This window comes from Castor canadensis, chromosome 9, assembly GCF_047511655.1.
Source record: "Castor canadensis chromosome 9, mCasCan1.hap1v2, whole genome shotgun sequence".
In the NCBI taxonomy this organism is placed as follows: domain Eukaryota; kingdom Metazoa; phylum Chordata; class Mammalia; order Rodentia; family Castoridae; genus Castor; species Castor canadensis.
In genome coordinates, this window is record NC_133394.1 from 15,999,089 (window position 1) to 16,012,459 (window position 13,371).

Sequence of the window (13,371 nt, forward strand, 5' to 3'; positions counted from 1 at the left end):
AAAACCAAACCTACCTGAATAATTTCTCACATTATATTGTTTGATAAAGCAGAAATGATTTAATTTATTTTTTTTATTTTAGTAATAAAACACACCTATCCTATGGCAGAGAGAGGCCCTGGGAGATAACAGTGAATTAAAATGCTGGCTGGCCTTCCAGGAGGCCGCAGCTCTGCGGGAGACTGAGATGAAAAAGAAACAGTAAAGGTGCATTGTGAAAAGTGGCCTAAGAGAGGCCTGTGGGATGCACCTCACTGCCCTGCTTGGGAAAGACAAAGCAATGCTTCCTGTTTTGCATCTTTTTTCAGTGCCTTGAGGAGCTATGATTTGGGATAGGTTACTTTTGGCCTCTAGGCCTCAGTTTCCTGGTCTGTAAAGCAAGGCCAGTGACATCTGCCTTAGAAGGCTGTTGTGAGAATTAAATGAATTTGGTAAATACTTCCTGTCTGGTATGGGGCCTGGCAATTTTCACTGCCATTACTTTTCATACCATCAATGGCTTGCCAAACAAGACTTGTTCAGGCTTTTGTCTACTCTGCATTCTGGAGTGACATGAAAGACTACTGTGGCTTAGGATCTTTTTTGGCCAAAGAGTACAGAACCACAGCTTGAGTGACCTGGAACAAATTGCTCTTGAGGTGGCAGCGGCACTGTCAGTGTTGGTGGCCTGCAGTCCTCTGCTGGCTTGTTCACTTGTCCTCTGTCACGTGGGCCTGTGCCTCTCGTCTCTTCAGAGAGGCTAGGGAAAGTGAGAGGAAGGAGGTGCAGTTGGTGGAAGGAGATAGTGCCACGTCAGGCAGGAGTGGAGGACCCGTAATGTGCGCCCCCACTGGAGTGGAGAGGGGGTGCTTCTGGAAGGTGGGTTTGACCCTACTGGATGTTCATAAATCCCTGGAGGATAACACTAGAGAGCACAGCGCTCTGATTAATTTGGATGTGCAGGACTGTGCTCTAACGAGTGCCTGGTTGCTTATTATTCTTGTGGACCTTGTTTCCTGTGTGTGTGGGGGGTCTTTCTCCACTTCTTCATTTAAATAAAAATGAGGAGTTGGAGTCTCTAAGAAAGTGTTTAAGACCTTCTCCAGACTAGTCAAACATTGAATGCTACCTAGTGTTCATAGCTGGAAAGCAAACTTTGTCATTTCCTCTTCCCAGGACATTTGTAAAATGTAGAAAACTTAAAAAAAAAAGTTCATCTTAAAGTTAGCTTAGAAAAGTTTCTTCCTCCTTCCCAACCAAAACAAAACATTCTAGTACCCTCTAGAAAAATAGGCACTTCACAGTTATGTTCAAACTGTTATGAATTTTTTTTTAAATGGTAATAGTCCTGTGTACTTTTTGCAGAGTTGCTTCATAAAAATTGAATGCTTTGTGTGCTAGGAATGTTTGCTTCTTTCCTGACACATTGGTTGCTGTTTCCCCCCTGTTGTTTCGTAGGCATTTGCCTTGTTTGCCTCCTTGTGGTTTTTGATATCCAGAAGCTCTTATGGACTTTTACCATTTCTGTTTGCTTAAAAGGTCTTTGTCTTCTTCTGAGATCTGATAAAAATAGTTCTCTTTATTATGGTTTCGTGTTTTTTCTTGTGACTCTTTCCATGCATCTGGAATTAATTTTGATACAAGGCAGGGCTCTCTTTTCTATTCCTGGTAGCCAAACAGTTATATCCACACTACTGGTCAAATGATCCATTTCTTAAACCCAGTGATTTCTGATGGCAAACATTGTACATATTTTAATGGTAGTTAGAAGATCTGATTATCTGAACTGTGGTTCTTGGGTTCATGAATTCCCTCTGTCATCTATATAACATTGGTCATATTTGACCAATGACATTTATGAAGTAGTATCTCTTGACTATTTTTTTGTACGTCCAATTTCATAACAGATTGTGAGATAACTTCCTATGACTCATATTTAATCTGTAAACATGAATTTTGTTTGGCTTACTCATATTAAATTTTTACAAGCATTTGTTGCCAGTATTTAAAAATCATTAGGTTTTTGTTTTTTTCCCCCAATTGTTCCAGGAAAATGAAAAGAGATAGCTTGTATAACAGGCTTGTCTCCACACATGGCAGAACTGCTTGGCAATATTTGGGCTGCCTCCCCTCCAAGTTCACAGGGGCTACCTGGCTCCTTCCCAGCCAACTTCCCTCATTGTATTATTGCTTAGTCCGGACTAACTGGAGTTTGTAATGTCTGACTTCTAAGAAACATTTTCACCTTGTTAATTTGATCCTTGATGGAACTTCATCAAGTTCCATTATACTGGTCAACTTATATTCTATATTTCTTATAATGCAGTGTGGAAAAGAAAATGTTCCATTCTTCATCAATTGCTACTTGACTGTTGTCTTTTAAAATTCGTAGTATTTCAGCCCAAGGAATCATATGAGCACAAAAAAGCAGAATAATATTCTGCAATGACATTTAAAACAAATGCTGGAAGAAAAAATTATCCAAGTCTTGAGATTCCAAAAGGAAACACAGCAACATTTGTGTAACACCCTCCCACTTTACCCACATGCTAATTTATATGCCCTGCTCTTGCTGAGTGTGCTGGGGGTTTTGTCTGCTGAGGTCAGCTTCACGCCTTCCTTTGTCCCTTTCTGTGATTCAAATGGAATGAGATAAGAGAGTAAAGAGGTTTTCTGTGTTCCTGGTAAGCACTAGTCTGTGAAGAAGGTCCTGGGAGGTGGCTTTGTAGCAGTCTTATGGTAAATGCAGAGACATTATTTTCCTTCCTATTGAAACTGAGAGACAGAGCCTCAGAGTATGCTATAACTGGTGCAAGGTCACAGCAGTAAGTGGTGAGGCCTAGACCCAAGTCCTAGTGTGCACTCTGCACTGGCATGGTTTTAAACTAGCAAGGCGGTTAAGCGATGAGCATCTGTCTGCCCTAGTTTATTTTCTGTTATTAAAATAGCTGATGAAGGTCTTGACAATGAGAAGCCGAAAGGAGTATCACTAGATCACAATGCCTTAGACTTTTAAAAATATTTATAAATTAGAAGATGTGTCTAGGGCATGAAGAAAAAATGTACTTCAACAAAAGAGTGACAATTAAGTAAAGGAGATGAAACCCAAACTGTTTCTTGGTTTCTTTCTCTCATGTGGATGAGTAGATGAAGTAAGGGATTAGTAAGAATGAGTCACTTGAAAACAATCCCTGATCTTTTTGATAAGAAATTTTAGGCCATCTGTTGTCAGTTTTTTTTTTTTTTTTGAGGTTGTGCAAGTTGATAATTAGAGTTGAAGCAGAAATGAAAAGAAACTCCCATTTCTGAGTCTCTTGTCCATCAATGTGGGGATTAACTTAGGGTCTTCAGATGACTCTCTCCCATGTTCCCAAAAGAACAGTTTGCAGTCCCATGGGGTGTGGAGAGATAAATGAGGAGAGGTAGAACTCACATTCTTTATTTAATCTCTGCTTAACAGGGAAAACTCATCCCAGCAAAGGTTTTTAGAAAATTTGCTTTAGAACATTGGAATAAGGAAGAGTCATTCCTGGCCAGGAGACGGTGGAGAGGTTCAGGTTTATGGACACACTGTGCCATCACGAGGTTGTAGTGTTTCAAGAATGTTTACTGAAAACCTACCAACTTGGCCAGTGGCTTTTGGTGAGATAGTTTGTCTTCTCTGCATTCAAAAATTTGGTTACTTGTTTTCTCAGAAGGCTTCTATAACAAAAGAAAAGCAAACACTAGTTCTAGGTGCTACCTGAGACATAGCTGTAGTGTTAACCAGTACTAGTTTTATAATGTTAACAGGTACTGGGATGTCACTATTATTTTAGGCTCTGATGACCTGTTGATACATATTGTAAGCAGTGTTGTAAGAATCATTGGTAAGATGTGGGAAAGACAGTGACATTTCTGGACAGATGATCTTACTGTTATATTCAAATCATCATTAAGGAAGCTCTTTCTCAAGATGTTTTTTTCCCAATAGAGGTTATTATGATTTTCTTAAAAAATGTAGAGCAAAACTGTTTCAATTTTAAACAAGTTCCATTTCTACTCCAAGATGTGGAGCAAGTTTGCTTTTTTAAGCTGTATGGTTTCTTACTATGTATTCTTTCTCTTTTTGTGAGCATTAATTCACAACACTGCTAAGTATGAAGAGTTGAAAGATAACCTGTAGTTAGAAATGAGTCCATCGAAGGAAAACAAATGAAGCATCTTTACAGTCCTAAGCTGTCTTGATGACTGATAAGTAGTGGCTTTTCTGATAGCTCTGTCATATTTAGTGGGACTTTACTTCCAGATGTTTTTCAGATTTTGGACTTTCCAGTGGATTAACTATGTCTGTGAGGGTTTTTTCCTGTTTAATCATAGTTGACTATTTTTTTTTTTTATTTCTAGGAAGAAAAAAAGAAGTTCGACAAAGAGACAGAAAAGAATTACAGCCTCATTGATAAACATTTGAATCTATCAGCCAAAAAGAAAGACTCACATTTGCAAGAGGTATTCTTATTTTTCTGTTAATTTTGTTTCCAAAATTAATAAACACATAGTCCACATCTTTTTTCTTTTTTGAAAATGTGTTTTCCTTTTGAAAACTTCTCATCTGGGATTATGTAGGGATGGAGGAAAAAACCAGGTTTTGCAGTGCACTAAGAATGTTTTGTGAAGTATGACACAAAATGAGAATATTTTATAGCGATGGATTTTATCTAGACTCATGGTAGGAAAATTTTCATTTCAGTATTTCTAACCAGCATTCCTGAAGAACAGCTGTATTTGTAGGAATGGAGCTCTTAATTGACTTTCAAGATTTCTTGAAGACATGAATCACGGTTAATAAACTTATATCCCATTTTCCTTTTATGTGAAGGCAGCATTAATCTCATTTAAAGCTGGGAATTTGGGCGGTTCGGCTTCATTGGAAAGAGACCATTTGTTTTACTTGTGTTAATAGACTCCTTTTTTTTTTTTTTTGGAGGGGCTACATATAAGGATGAAGGAATTTATATCTTATCTCTCATTTCTCCTGTTTCTTTGTATATCCCCTGCGATTTGTTTTTCTTACAGGCTTGAACAGACACATCAGGGGTTACAACGCAGAAATGCACTTTTATTGAGAATCATGCTTTTTGCAGTTCAAGATCTTGACTTAGCCTACAAAAGTGTAGCTTAAAAAATTTTTATTTTAAACACATAAGGAATGTGGGCACAGTGTACTGTTATTACATGCTTATTGAAGTATCATCCAAATGACACTAATAACTGACTTTGGTATCACCCAGGTTACACTTGAGTGTCACATGCTGAGTTGTAGATATGTATGTGTGTATTTGAGGTTGGTTTGATGCTATCTCAGGTGACATTTTCTTTGTCTCTCTAATACCTTTGGCTGGCATTTGGATGGCACCTGCTAATTTACAAAAGAGCCAAGAGCTCTTGTTCTGCTTAATCCTCATTATAATACTTGGGGGAGGCTCTCTTTTCTCCTTGTTCTACATTATGTAGAAAACCATGTCCTGGTTACATCAGCCACCTCATCTCCTGCCCTCCGTCTGTTTTGTAGCGACAGATGCTGCTTTTATGGGATTCCATTATCACCACTTTCAGGGGACTTTTAGCCCCAAGTAAATTTCCATCTCCTCTTCACTTTCCAATTAGGTGTCTTGTTGTAAACATCACCTCTGCAGAATGCTGGGAGTCACCCTAGGCTCTTTCTCTCCCACTCCACATCAGTCCATTGGTACATGTCCTCTTTCCCTCCAGAATGTGGCTTTTCTCATGACCCCCTGACTTATGCTACCTGCAGGGGCCCCAGGAGCCACAAGACTCTGTATACTGTATAGCCCAGGCTGGCCTCAAACTCCTGAGTGCTGGGATTACGTGCTTATGTCACCATTCCTGGCTAATTTAGCTTCTTTTAAAGGCGGAGTAATATTCCAGTGTGTGTATGGATCATATTTTGACTGTCCATTCATCTGTCTGTGGAGACTCGGATTGCTTCTAGCTTTTGACTGTTGTGACTAGTGCTGCTGTGAGTGTGTGTGTACTGATATCCTTTTGAGTCTGTTTTCAGTTCTTTTGGATATATACCTAAAAATGGACTTGCTGGATCATACAGCAATTGTATTTCTAACTTTTTGAGGCACTGCCATGCTTTTTCCTGCACTGGCTGTACCATGTTGTATATTCATATCAATAGTACCCCAGAAGTCCTTACCCGGCCCTAACCCTTATTTTCTGTGTGTATGTTAGTGGTATAGCTCTATATTTCCCTGATGATTAGTTAAGCCCTTTTCATGTGCTTATTGTTCATTTGTGCATCTTTTCTGGAGAAATGTCTAGATAAGTACCTTAAAAAGTGAAATTAGTCAAGTTGGGAAAAAAATATTACATGGTGCCTTGTGAGAATGGTTTCTGGGGGTGAGAATTCAGGGCTTAACCCTTGAATTGTCAGCCCTTGATGGTCAATAAGCCTTTTCTGCAAATAGTCTGATAGTACTTTAGGCTTTTCTGGACTATCAGGTCTTTGTTGCAGCTGCTCAGTTCTGTTGTGGCAGGAGAGTAGCAATAAATGATACATAAATAGTCGTGACTGTATTCCAGTACAACTTTATTTCCAAAAACAGTGCAGCATGTTTGGCCTGTGGACTAGAGTTTGCTGACCTCTGGTGTAGAGTTTCACTTCTGTCTGTCTCTAGTTCAACTAACTTTAATTATTTTAACACAGGCAGATCTCCAAGTGGAGCAAAACCGGCAGCACTTCTATGAACTGTCTCTTGAATATGTATGTAAACTTCAGGAAATCCAAGAGAGAAAGAAGTTTGAGTTTGTGGAACCTGTGAGTACCAGAGCAAGTTGTTCACAAGTACATTTTTGTGATATAATAGAAGTAGGGTTTTTTTTCCCTCCTGGATCCCATTTGTGGTTGTTAGTCTGTCATGTATAAACATGAAGCAAGACATCCTAGATTGTAAAGAATGCACAGAGACAGAAGTCAAGGAACTGACTCTGCTTCAGTGGACCTTGCCCTCATTTGCACAGCTCACGTAATGTATAATCCTGCTGATGTGTGGTCTCAGGACTGCAGGCAGGTGCAATTTCTGCTAACTTCCTTGTGGTCCACCAATTAAAAATCACTCTGAAAGAATTTATATTAGTTCGTGAGTAGTCTGATGGAATTAGTCTTTTTCAAGTTGTTTCTGAAGTAAGTTTATTCCTTCAAACTTTCATTCTTCAAATATCATGACTTCTGACACAACTCAAAATGCTTATGGCAACCTAAATTGTAATATGAAAATATTTGAAGCAGTTTTGTGAGCAACTAGCATATGATTTTTGTGACTATATGGACATTTTCTAATAGCTTCAGTTAGATATTGATATGCATATGTATGAATCAATGAACCTTCTGAATCTAGCTGTAAAGCGTAGTTCATGCTGTTGGCTTTTAACAAAAAAAAAATTGAAGCATTGGAATTCATGATTCTCAATTTTAATTTCAATATAGACTATTGGTGTTATTTTTTCATTACACAGTTTTATTGGGCTATAATTCAAATACTATATATAGTTTATCCATTATGTGTGTGATTTTGAGAAAGAATAGTCAAGTAGCGATTGATTAAAAATTAGCCAGTTGGAGTAATAAAATTAACCTAAATTATACAATGAGAAGAAAATTAAACCTCCTTAAAGTGTTCCTTTTATGTGAAATAAAAATGGCATACATTTATCAGGCATTTACAATGTTCAGTCATGGTTCAAATCATGGTTCTAAGAACTGAACGGGGCTCACTCTTATGCTACCCACTAATTGAATGAGGAGATAATCTTTATTGTCTCTCTTAGCAAGTAAGAAACTTGAAGTAGAGAAATTTTCAGTGATTTTTCCCAAGGTTACATAACAAGAGATTACTGTGCTTGGGAGTTGACCATGGCTGGCCATTGATGTGAGAGCCCATTCTATATCATGCAACATCCTGAAGAAATGAATTTCAGGATTTTCCTAACTCTCTGCACAAGTCACTTCTGCTCACTTTAGAGATACACTCACATGTGGGCAGAAGCAGCTGCCCTCTAATTAAGAGGGCGCAGACTGGGAGTTGGTAGGAAACTTACGGGCTTAATTACTACCCTGATTGTGCTCTGGGCAAGTCACTGAACATCTCAATTGTCAACAAAACAGACGTTGTTCTGCATGGATGCCCTTAGAAGACTCCACCTTTGATCTGTTTTACTTTCTTATGGGTTGATTTGACCCACAGTGTTAAAGTTTCAATTACAAAGGAATATTTGGATTCTCTGGACTAATGAGGACAGATGGATGACTTAGAATCCCATCTCTTATAGAATGCTGTAAGAATTAGTGGTACTGATAGTTAAGAAAAATAATAGTGTATTCACTTTCACTGAAGACCAATTAGTAAGTAACATGCACTTCATTTACTTGAATTCTAATGACTGTCCTTGAATTAATCTACCTCAGTGGAGTGAGATGAGGAAGTACTTGGCTGTTGATGGGACTTTTTCCTCCTTTGAGGGTCTTTTCATGCTGTGCTAATGTCCCCTTTTCTCCTTTTTCTAGATGCTGTCATTTTTTCAGGGAATGTTTACTTTCTATCATCAGGGTCATGAACTTTCCAAAGACTTCAATCACTACAAAATGGAACTACAGATCAACATTCAGAATGTAAGAAAATTAAATCTTTTTGGTTTCAAAAAAAAAAAAAAGATGTTTGGAATGTGTATTTTTCATATATTGGGTGTAAGAAAAGCTTTAAAGCAAGACCAGGCTGATCTGTTGGTTCTGAGAACGTGGGGATCTGTTGCCCCCTGGTGGTCAGCTCCTGCCATGACAAACTGCTCTTCAGCTAACTGAGGCTCAAGAAATTGGGCCACCTGGTGGCTCTTCCTGCACTGTCTGGGACAGTTCTAAGGAAAAGCTTATGTCAACTCCAAGTCACTTGTGCATAAAACTGCAAACAGAACCTGCCACTTTACATTCAAGGCTTTTAAATGATAATGAATTAAATATTTCCTCTATTAACTGTATAGCTTCATGATTTTCATTCCCCGTGGACTTAGAGTTCAAGTAGAATCTCTTCCCTACATTTTAGGCATATGTACTCGTGTGTTGCATTCACAGTTGCTGTTGGTCTTCATTGTTTTCCTTTGGTAAATGTATTCTTTCTAGCAGGTCTGGGATAGATTTGGAGAATTTTATTATGCAGTATACAGTATGTGATTTTGCTTAGATACCAGATGTTTTTTTATAGTCAACACTTCAGTTATTCTTAGAAGTATTCTCATGGGAAAGCTAGTAGAGTGTATGTGGCATGAAGTGACACTTTTTAGAAATCTAGTGTGACAGCATTGTGACATGCTGCACACACAGAAAGACACATGGTAGATAAATAGGCTTGTGCACTGTGTTTTTTGCCTGGGCTTTAACTTTCTGCATGATGGAAGTTGAAGATGAATTCCTTTTGTGTATATTGTGCTTCCTTTTTGTGTGTGTGAGTAGTTCTTTATATTTGAGAAGGAAGATGATAAAATCTCTTGTTTTTGTGGTTCATGTGTTCTTCCCTCCCTTCCTCCCTCCCTTTCTTCTTCTTTTTCTTTTTCTTTCCTTTCCCTTTTCCTGTTTTTCTTTGCAGTGCTGTGGGTGTCTAACCCAGGACCTTTGTACACGCTAGACAAGCGGTCTACCACTGAGCTACATTTTCAGCCACGTGTCAATTTCTGTCCACAGATCATTTGGACATTCAGCTGAGTTAACGTTAATAGAGTCCTTGAGCAGGTTTTTATTTTCCTGCTGCTTTGGTCCCAAGATTAGTGAAAGGAGTTATAAAATATGTGATAGGTACTATCATATAACAATTTAAAAAGAAACCCCCAAATCCACACGCACAGGTTAATCCTACTCACCTTGAAATTGTCTCTGTAGGTAGAAGATGTACTTGAATGTGGTTTTTCAGAATACTTTGTAGGCAGCAGAATGCAGTTTTATAAAAAGAACAGTTGTTCAGAAAATTAGATTATAATCCTGACTTTTTTTCTCCCCTCTACTAACTGGGTATATAACATGTAGAAATTTACTTTTTCTGGCTAGGCTTCATCTTTCAAGTTCAGGACTGACCTGAATGAGTATCTTTAGGTGGGGGTGTATATATAATTTGTGGAACTGATGTCAAAGAAAAATAGGGCCCCTTATTTAAGAAAGATGAAGAGTTTCAAGACAGATAGAACGTTAGGCCCAGTGTGAGACCAGCCGAGCGCTGTGTCCTATGTGGCTGCCTGGTTTGCCTACTGTAAAGCCAGCGGTGCCTCAGCCCTGGGCCACACGAGGGCCCAGGGTCAGTGTCGGGCTTTCAGCGAGGCTCTCGATGCACAGCTTGCTTCTGCTGGAAGTGCAATTATAGTGCACCCATAGGACAGATGGGGTCTAGTGCCTTTACCTACACAAAACAAGTCCAGAGTCATTTACTGTGTCAGTGGGAGTGAGCCAGACTGTCTTGAACTCTTAGGAGCAGTACTCCAACGCAGGCTTTTATCATTTGCAGTGCTTCACGAAATGGCCTGGTTGATATCTTTAATATAGTAAGAACTTACATTCGATATCAGCCTTCATTTCCTGAAGAGAAAAGGGCAAATAATAATTTATGGAAAAAAGCCCTTTTTCTGTATTTTCAAGAACCTAAGAATTCTTGTCAGTGATTTGCCCTAAACCTCCAACCTTTTCTGTAATCAGTCCCTTCTTGATTTTATCCTGGATGCTTCCCAGGTCACTTGTGCAGCTCTCACATAGAAGCTGTCTTTTTTCTCCACCTCACCCTCAACTTTGAGAACAGTTGGTATAGGTATTGTCTTTGCTTTATTTTTTTTCTTTTTGGTGGTGCTGGGGATAGAACCCAGGGCCCCATACATGCTAGGTAAGGGCTTTGCTGTGAGCTACACTCCCCGCCCTATGTGATGAAGTGTTTTTTTGTTTTGATTTTGAGTCAGAACCTTGTTATCTTGCCTGGTCATCTGGGCTCAGCCTCCTGAGTAGCTGGGACTATAGATGGGAGCCATTGCACCCCCCCCCCATTGTTCACTTTTTGCTTTGTGACTTATTCTTTTCCCATCAGCACCTTCGAAACTCATGCCGTTCATTCTGTACCATCTGCTGTCCCTCAGTGGAGCTGTCATTTCCTCATTTCTTGGCCAGTCATCTCATTCCCTTGTGATGTCAGCTTTTAAAATAATAAGGGGAGAGTGCTGGCTACATAAAAGCCGGAAGAAAAATCCTAGTGATGTATTATTTCTTGTGTGATGCATGAAATGGAATATGCTCAAATATGACAACCCGGTCTTAGAGTTTATTATCTCTATGTTATATCATTCTAGATAATTTTGGTGAACTGTTTAGGATTTTATTATAGTAAAAAAATTAAATAGAAAACCCAATTTACAATAAAAAAGAGGTTATTTAAGAGAGAAAACAACCTATTTTCCCCCATTCTTTTCTATTGTGAAAATGGTTAGACCTTCTTTTTTTTTTTTTTTGAGAGATTCAGTCTTCATTCCATTTTCTATAATCTAGAGTAATAAATAGAAAGCAAGAAAGTAGCAAGGTAGCTTTTAGGAAATAGATTTTTCCAGAAGAATGGACATTGCATCAAAATTAAAGGATATTTTTAAAAAGTAACTCTGAACTTTTGTGATCCTTGTCTTCAGAAGGATGTGAGCTAAGGAAGACTAGAATAGAATTCTTCCTGAAAGGAACTGTAGTGAGGAATGTTAGGATTCATAAAGAGTCCCTAGAAGATTCTAAGAATCGCGAAGACGTATTTAAAAAGCAGCATGGATATTTTTCCTTTGATAGAAAATAATTGTTGTGACTTTTGAGGGACTTAACATTATGTAATTCAATAAAAAAGCAATGCCGTCTAAATGAACTTTGTTACTGTGTGCCAGTCATTACCCTAAATGCTTCATTTGGACTTCATGAAAATCCTGTGCTGGAGGTTTTCCTTTTATTCCTATTTGGCAGATAAGGGAAAGGAAGCATCTCTTCCTGAAGTCACAGTGCCTGAAGGACAGGGCCAGTGCTGGAAGTGGCAGATGCTCCCTGCAGGACTCAAGTCCTTAGTTTCAGATTTAGGGTTGGATTAGAAGATGGGTCACACTTGGTGTACCTGAGATCAGTAACTATAGGACTCCAGGCACATCCTGATATGGCTGTCTTGTTTCCCTGGACCCTGACTACTTATGGGTAACAATGGGAGTCCCATTAAATGTAAGAACTCAGATGTAGGCACTAATGGCAAACTTCAGATTGTTTCTCCCTGTCACTGATTCTAACTTGGGTCCATCTTACTTGGGGTTTCCCAGTCCACTGGTCCTTATTCTGCCAGGTCCTTGTGCATCCAGCACTTGAGGTGATAATGTGGGATTTGAGTGAAGACAAAGTGTGTGTTCCTCCCTACTTCTTTTCTGTAATTTTGGAAGATTATAGAGCAGAGCTGTATGGGTCTGTGTCTGCTATGTTAGAATTATTTCATGAACCCCTCTTTGTGTTTTTAAGTATATTTTGCTTCCCGAATGAAGCCATGGAGCCAGGATGGAAAAGCTCGATGAAAAATGGCTGTCTGTACTTGGAATCTATACAGGGATCCCCCTCTCCTTCACAGTTTTATTTCTGGGTAAAAGTGAATGCACATAGCCCCTCCTTCTCTGTCTCCTTTCCTCCAGTATGGTGGCTCACCCTCACCCATCCTTTTTCCACACATCCTCAAATGAGTCTGATGTAAGCTTGGTCCCTAGGTGGAATTCCCCCCACTACCAGACAGCAGCTATAATAAAAGGCTTCATTTATAAGGCTTAATTTAAATCTGACTTGTAGGGAAATGTTTGGTGCTAAAGCAAGGAAGGAGAGGAAGGCAGCAGAGGTGTCAGACATTGCATGATGCTGGGGAGAGACCTGCCCTACCAGTCATTGTGAGGATTAAAGGATCATAAATCATTTTAAGAAGTGCCAGTGATAATGCTTTCTTTGACTTGTTTTTTGCAGTGCTGGGGATTGAATCCAGGGCCTCATGCATGCTAGGCAAGTGCTTTACCCCTGAGCTATACCCCCAGCCCTCGGTTACAACATTAAGTGTTCAAATGTGACCTACTGTAATATTTGGAGCCTAGTACTATTATAATTGGAGGATATCATGGATCAAGGATCTTAATATCAGACCACAAACTCTATAGTTGATACAGGAAAGAGTAGGAACTACTCTGGAGTTAGTAGGTATAGGTAAGAACTTTCTCAATGGAACCCCAGCAGCACAGCAACTAAGAGATAGCATAGATAAATGGGACCTCATAAAACTAAAAAGCTTCTGTTCATCAAAAGAAATGGTCTCTAAACTG

General features: G+C 39.0%; 1 protein-coding gene across 12 annotated transcripts in view; it reads left to right on the plus strand.

Moving 5' to 3' along the window:
- The window catches only part of Arhgap10 (Rho GTPase activating protein 10), a 285,111-nt gene that overhangs the window by 105,535 nt on the left and 166,205 nt on the right, over positions 1–13,371 (plus strand). For all 12 annotated transcript variants that reach the window (XR_012435595.1, XR_012435593.1, XR_012435594.1 and 9 more), the window contains 3 exons: positions 4,366–4,467; positions 6,695–6,805; positions 8,552–8,656. Coding sequence is in view for 9 of the 12 variants with exons in the window: in XM_074041257.1 (XP_073897358.1) it covers positions 4,366–4,467; positions 6,695–6,805; positions 8,552–8,656 (318 nt within the window). In the remaining 3 variants the exon portion in view is untranslated. The remainder of the gene's footprint in view (positions 1–4,365; positions 4,468–6,694; positions 6,806–8,551; positions 8,657–13,371) is intronic.